Source organism: Glycine max, chromosome 19 (assembly GCF_000004515.6).
Source record: "Glycine max cultivar Williams 82 chromosome 19, Glycine_max_v4.0, whole genome shotgun sequence".
Lineage (NCBI taxonomy): Eukaryota > Viridiplantae > Streptophyta > Magnoliopsida > Fabales > Fabaceae > Glycine > Glycine max.
In genome coordinates, this window is record NC_038255.2 from 11806164 (window position 1) to 11813166 (window position 7003).

The 7003-nt window shown below is 34.6% G+C and overlaps 1 protein-coding gene across 1 annotated transcript; it reads right to left on the minus strand.

Moving 5' to 3' along the window:
* Nucleotides 1–4361: 4361 nt before the first annotated feature.
* On the minus strand, nt 4362–5074 carry LOC121174223 (serine/threonine-protein kinase AFC3-like). The gene is made up of 3 exons (XM_041013012.1): nt 5022–5074; nt 4727–4832; nt 4362–4599 (listed from the first exon to the last, which is right to left on the minus strand). The coding sequence occupies exons 1-3, from the start codon at nt 5072–5074 to the stop codon at nt 4462–4464; spliced, it is 297 nt and encodes a 98-aa protein (XP_040868946.1). The 3' UTR covers nt 4362–4461.
* Between the last annotated feature and the right edge of the window lie 1929 nt (nt 5075–7003).

The following is a 7003-nucleotide window of genomic DNA, read 5'->3' on the forward strand; positions in this document are numbered from 1 at the left end:
GATGACATAGTCCTCCTTGGAGAGTCGAGGGATGAGTTGAATGAGAGGTTGGAAACTTGGAGACGAACTCTAGAAACACATGGCTTTCGCCTAAGCAGAAGCAAATCGGAGTATATGGAATGTAAGTTCAACAAAAGAAGGAGGGTTTCTAACTCAGAGGTGAAAATAGGAGACCATATTATCCCTCAAGTCACACGGTTTAAATATCTTGGGTCTGTAATACAGGATGATGGAGAAATTGAAGGGGATGTGAATCATCGCATTCAAGCAGGATGGACGAAATGGAGAAAAGCATCGGGGGTGTTATGTGATGCAAAGGTACCGATCAAGCTAAAGGGAAAGTTTTATCGGACTGCGGTAAGACCGGCGATTTTGTAAGGAACAGAATGTTGGGCGGTCAAGAGCCAACATGAGAATAAAGTAGGTGTAGCGGAGATGAGGATGTTGCGGTGGATGTGTGGTAAGACTCGACAGGATAAAATTAGAAACGAAGCTATTAGAGAGAGGGTTGGAGTAGCGCCTATTGTAGAGAAGATGGTGGAAAATAGACTTAGGTGGTTTGGGCATGTAGAGAGAAGATCGGTAGACTCTGTAGTGAGGAGAGTAGACCAGATGGAGAGAAGGCAAACAATTCGAGGCAGAGGAAGACCCAAAAAGACTATAAGAGAGGTTATCAAAAAGGATCTCGAACTTAATGATTTGGATAGAAGTATGGTACTTGATAGAACATTATGGCGGAAGTTGATCCATGTAGCCGACCCCACCTAGTGGGATAAGGCGTTGTTGTTGTTGTTGTTGTTGTTGTTGTTGTTGTTGTTAATAATAATAATATTAAGATGAAAAAAAGATTGATTAGATAAATTTTAAATTACGTGGATAGGCAATTACTGATGAAATAGATTAACTTATTCACAATATATAGCAGAACACCAACATCTATTGAAATTCATCTCCAAAAAGAGAGATCCATACATATTCTAATTTAATTAGGATAAGGGGTGCAGTTAAGAAAACAAAGGAAATTTGGCATCGTGCAACACTACAACTAAGCAAAATAGCTGGAGGGAGTTTATAGAGTTCAGAGAAAAAATTTGAAGAGGAAAAAAAAAACAATCTAGAGGAAAAAGTAATGAAATTAGGTAGACTCAATCATTTGTCTAGATAATTTTATAAGTGATATATGTATCAAACTTAATACACTATGTGCCCAAGACAATATTTATTTGACATATATAAATTGAAACAAAGTATCATATGGGTTAAAAACAAAACAGAAAGAATGTCTTGTGATTCAAGCCTTCAATGTAAGAATCACAGGCATAAGTTTCCAAGCCTATAAAGCACAGAGATGCCATTATGGTGGTGTCCATATGACATGACATATTATGGTTGTGGAACTTTCTAGTGGATGAGAGAGTCCGTATTCTGAAACGTACTCTTAGTATGTACATTAAAAATAGAAGAAATTAGTATATTGTTCCCATAGAATTAGATTTCAATGCAATTGTAAGTAGCTTGGTGCAATGAGATGTTCGTTTTTTTCCATGAGGAAGAAGTTGCAATAATGGAAAGGGGGAACAAAATGGGAAAGGGGAAGAAAGCTTAGTCTTAATGTTGTTACACAAGTTCCTCTAATACAATTTTGGAGTTCACTATATATAGGCTGTCTTGGCAATCTTGGAGTTCAATACCTGGGATCTCAATACATATATACTAATCAAAGGAAAAATATGTATATGTATAAAATCAGTGAAAACTTTTAGCTCCCAAAGCAACAAAGTACATGTTTGGCAACACTTAATTTTAAAGAAATACCGTTGTGTCAGGGCTCGCTCTCACTTAATTTTAGAGACATAACAGCTCATTTTTCAAAATCTCCCTCAAGAAGTTGACAAAACTACATGGTTATTTCTTCAAAATAAGATGAAACATATACCCACAAAGTCATATGAAACATATAAGAACCACCTAAGCAAGTTGAAGGAATAAATCATAATTCTTAAACTTGAAGGTACGCAGATTTAATTGATTCCCAGATTTAATTGAAGGCACAAAATGGAGAATGGAAATTCAAGGTACCTATATTTAATTGATTCCCAGAATCCAGCCTTGAGCTGAAAAGACTTGAACTTTCTAGTTGCTGAAACCAACAGAGAAAGCATTACAGCAAATAAACTATGATAAGAAATGAACACTAGGGAAGAAGGCAAGACAGTGAGAGGCACCAAGAATGGATTGTCCAAAACTATGATAAGCACTAGCCAAGAATGGATTGCCCAAAACCAGATGCAGAGGCACCAAGCCCACTAATCTTGGAAGAAAGATAGTTAAATTAATTTTTTCCTATAATTTATTTGTTAAATTTAATTTATTCTTTTAATTTTTTTCAAGATAACTTAATCCTCTTAGTTGCTTAAATTAATTCAATATAATTTTATTATCTAAATTAAATAATCATCATGGATAAATCATATTTGATGAAAATTTAACATCGTCTTATTTTAAATGATTATAAAACATATATTTTTTAATATCATTAATTTAATTTAGACAAAAAAGGATAAAATTAAATCAATTTTAAATAATTTAAAAAATCATAATTTAAAATTTTGAATAAAAAATTAAAACATCAAGTCAAGAAAGAAAAACTAATTTAACTTAAAAATTCTAAAGGAGGAGAATTGAATAATAAGAAATAGGAGTGGCAAGGTGGCAGAGGGGGGAAAATAGTAATTATCATGAGAAAATTAGTTCTTTAAAAAAAAAAGATAAAATTTCCACTTACATAGAAATGGTTCAGTTCTAGCAGAGTCACCCTCCACAAGCTTGAGCTGGATGGTCACTTTTTGAAACATATATTTTCTCTTAGATCCAAATCCAGCACCTACAGTGTTAAAAAAAAAGGTCACATGTTTAACTGAAAAATAACACATTTTGCAGGGCTATTAAATGGACTAACAAGAATCAGATCTAACAAAAAAAAAAAGTGTAAAATTAGGCATAACGGGCTAGTAGTGAAGTGAACCAAACCAAAAAACAACATGAATATCAGGTCTGCAGGCCAGGAGCCAAAAAATCAATTAAAAACTGGGATAATACTCATTAATCAGCACGCACAAGCATAAGAAATCCAGATAAGTTAATAAAAAAGAATGGTAAAGAAAAGAAAACAAGCAAAACAATGATACTGAGCAAGTAGGAATGGTTTCAAGATGATGTACAACAAGAAGGCTTGTTTGTGTTGGGTTCGGGTGCCCCCCAGCTGTGATAGTAGTCTTGCCTTCTTTAATAATATTGGAAGCAGGGTCATTGGAAGAGTGATTTCTTACTGATAATGCGGTATATCTCACCAAGAATAGTCTGGAAAGCATATATATATATATATATATATATATATATATATATATATATATATATATATATATATATATATATTATCAGTATGCTTACAAATACCACCAGAACCATATTTATGACTAGGCATAGGCAGTGGATAAATTTAATAATAATAAAAACTTACAAGTTTAATAATAAAACTCTAAATTTTTTAAAATAATTAGTGCCCTTAGTACTGAGATTTACAAGGATTTACCAAAACCTAATACTGTGAAGAGAGCATGAATACAAGGATTTGCCCTTCCAAGTGAATGGTAAAAAAATTTGTACAACGTAGATTGTATTCATAATCTCATATTTGTGCACCTACAATGTGGATATATATTCAATACAAAAAGGAGCTACAAAAAGGAGCTGCAGTAAACAATAATATGGTACCATTAATATTTTAAAATAGAAAAGTCAAGAATGGTTACAATAATTCATAATGTACACTTCCATAAGTGTCATTTTTATTTTATTCTTCCACTTTTAGAACCATCTGAAAGTTCAAAAGTGATTTGTAAACACTTCTCATCACCATGAAATAGATATGATGTATAGGAGCTGCTCAATCCACATACCTTGCCCAAAAAGCATATTCCTTGGGAATCCTTTCTATCCTTATTTGGTAGATCAAATTTTGTGGCATTGTGGACTTCATCCTGCAGATGATGTGGCAGGAGATAAAAAATAGATTTAATATTTCTTTAAAGATAGTGTTAAAAAAAATCTTCATTCAGAAAAGTTTAACATGTTAGCATTCATAAAATTGTGATCCCTGGTTACCTTAGTAAAAATACTTTTTCATTTATTTAATTTTTATGCTTCGCCAACTCCAGCAGACCTTAATTCTTGTGCTCCCCTAAACCGTGTTCAGTTACTGGAGTTTTCACACTGCCTGTCCAGATGCAAAGGACAGTGGGTTTAAATGAACAAAATGAAAACAAATAATGATAAAATTAAAATATATTTTCAATGCGACTGAGCCACTGCTATAAATAATAAAGAAATGAATACATTCAAAGTTGTAACCTGTGCAACCGACAATCTTTAAAATGGAAGTCATTCCAAAAATCTGGTTTCTTAAGTAGGATTCCTAAAGAAGGGATGATCGAGGGCTTGGCAAGCTGTAAGGCGTTTGGTCGGATCATATGTTAATAAGCCATGTAACAAGTCAGTCAAGGAGGACATTGAAGAGTCCACATTTCGTGATACAATATCCTGCATTAAGAATAATTATGGGTCATTACAATTCACAAAATTAACACACACACACACTGGAGTACACTAATTAATTGAAGATTCAAACCCAGCAATTACTGACAAGACAGTAGGAAACACAACAAACCTTAAGATGACCAAGCTTCTTCACTGCACTAATCCTCTCCCTTGAAACACCTCCTTCAGGCCATTTTAGATGCGATCCACGCTTGAAATATTTTTCTGCACGCTTGCTACATATTGAAGAGCAAATGAATAAAAAAGAAGTTACTACATTTAGTATATTTGGTGATAACTAATCAGCTTTTGGCTTTTTCCCAGTCATTGATTCATAACTTGGAAGGCAGTGACTCTGGTTGTATCTCGAACAAAACTGGAATGGGAAATTTAAAGAACGTTCTATAAATTCACTAATTAAATACTTAGACCTGTGAATCATGTGCTCAGGGATAGGTCCCAAAACTCTTTCCATCATTGCCAAGTGCTCCAAGTTTTCGTGAGTCTGAAACAATGCTTCCCACTGACAAAAGTTTCACATTTAGAACACTAAGACTAGTTGTTCCATATTCAAGCCATGCCTAATACATATTGATAGATATGGAAGACAAATCAAGCATAGTTCAATGAGAATACATCCAACACTCCACAAATCACATGGATATGACCATCCTAGACCTGAAATTATCATTTAAGATGCAGGTGAGAATGCATTAACAAGTACATAATATATGCTATAAACCCAGTAGTCTTTAATTTCATCTAGTCAGACAAGGCTCAATCCCAATAATAACAGAAATAAACAGTCTCTAAAATGGCACCATTACATAAAAAAATAACTAGATTTGGCTCTTCTAATTTTCTTAATATGCCTCATAACATCAACATCAGAAAACAGTCAGAACGAGGAATCTCCTTAAAGACAAACTCCTTAAAGAAAACAATCCCAGAAATAACAGAAATAAACAGTCTCTAAAATGGCACCATTACATAAAAAATAATTAGACTTGCCTCTTCTAATTTTCTTAATATGTGTTGATAAGAAAATGACTTGATTACAAACATCTCTAGTATACTTCAAATCATCTTCCCAGGGGCACTCAGACCAAAAGTTCTCGAAATCTTCCTACAGAAAAACCACGCGTGAGAAAGCAACAGCCACAGTGCCAATGACCTAATTCAATTTTGGATGACAAGAAGGATGGCGTACTTGGAACCATATCTTGAGGTAGAAAGTGGTGCAGGAGTGGCTGGCGATGTGGAGCATTTGGAGAGCGACTCTGCTAATGACGTCTCCGTTGACAAGAACCACGACTCCGAGCAGCGGGTTCTGTGGCATGGAGCAGCGGAGGTAGCGGTCCAGGTCACCGGAGAGAGGAGGCAAGGTGTGCACGACGGCGGAAGAAGAAGGTCGACAAAAAAGCTTGAAGGTGCGACATCGAGGCCTAGGGTTTAGCGTGTGGAGATTTTGGCATGTGTAGGGAGTTAGTGGCAGAGAAGCCATTGGCCTCCAAATCGAGTTAGTGGCATGTGAAGGTGCAACATCGAAGCCATTGACCACCATTGGCATGCTGTGGAGTTCGATCTCTCGAAGCCAAGAGACTTTTGGTTTTTGCCTAAAACGAGAAGTGCAATGGACGGAGCTTAGAAGCAAGGACGAAACAGTGGAATGTAGGCCCGAAAAATAAAAATTTAATTTTATTGTTTAATTTGAAATCAAAGACGGTCACGAGTAAAAAAACGCCCTCGTAACTGTAAATACATTTATATCAACGACAGTCTCTATATAACCGTTTTTAAAAAGTTCCATTTAATTTTAATAATGCCACTGCTTATTTTTCTACCTTGATTTTAAAAACCGCCTTAAACTTAATGACGTTGAAATGTGTTTTTTTAGTAGTGAACATAATATTCAAATGGGCTATTATGTGTTTTTGGGCATGGACTGAAGTTGGTAGGGCCCTCAAGTCTCGCAAACTTACTATGTGTTTCATTGGGCCTTATAAAATTCTAAAATGATTCAGCAAAGTTCCCTACCAAATTGCTTTATTCTTGACACTTTTGAAATGTCATAGTGTCTTTCATGTTTATCAGCTCAAACATATGTTCATAATTCTTCACATATGTTCGAGTTGAGCAATATTCATTTAAAAGAATACCTAGAAAATATTATATGAAACAGAATGAATTTAGTGCTAAATGTTAAAGAGATCTATAGTGAGTTTTGGTTATAGTGATAGATAAAGGATAATGAATTGAGAGTAGGTGTGTTGGTGTGGGAGGGAAACTGCCATAGAGGGGAATGAAACAAATATAGGTACATATATTGAACTGAACTGAAATAATGGAGGCCTAAAGACTGAAATTACAAATAAGATAATCTTCATTTTCAAAATTTTCATAGTCA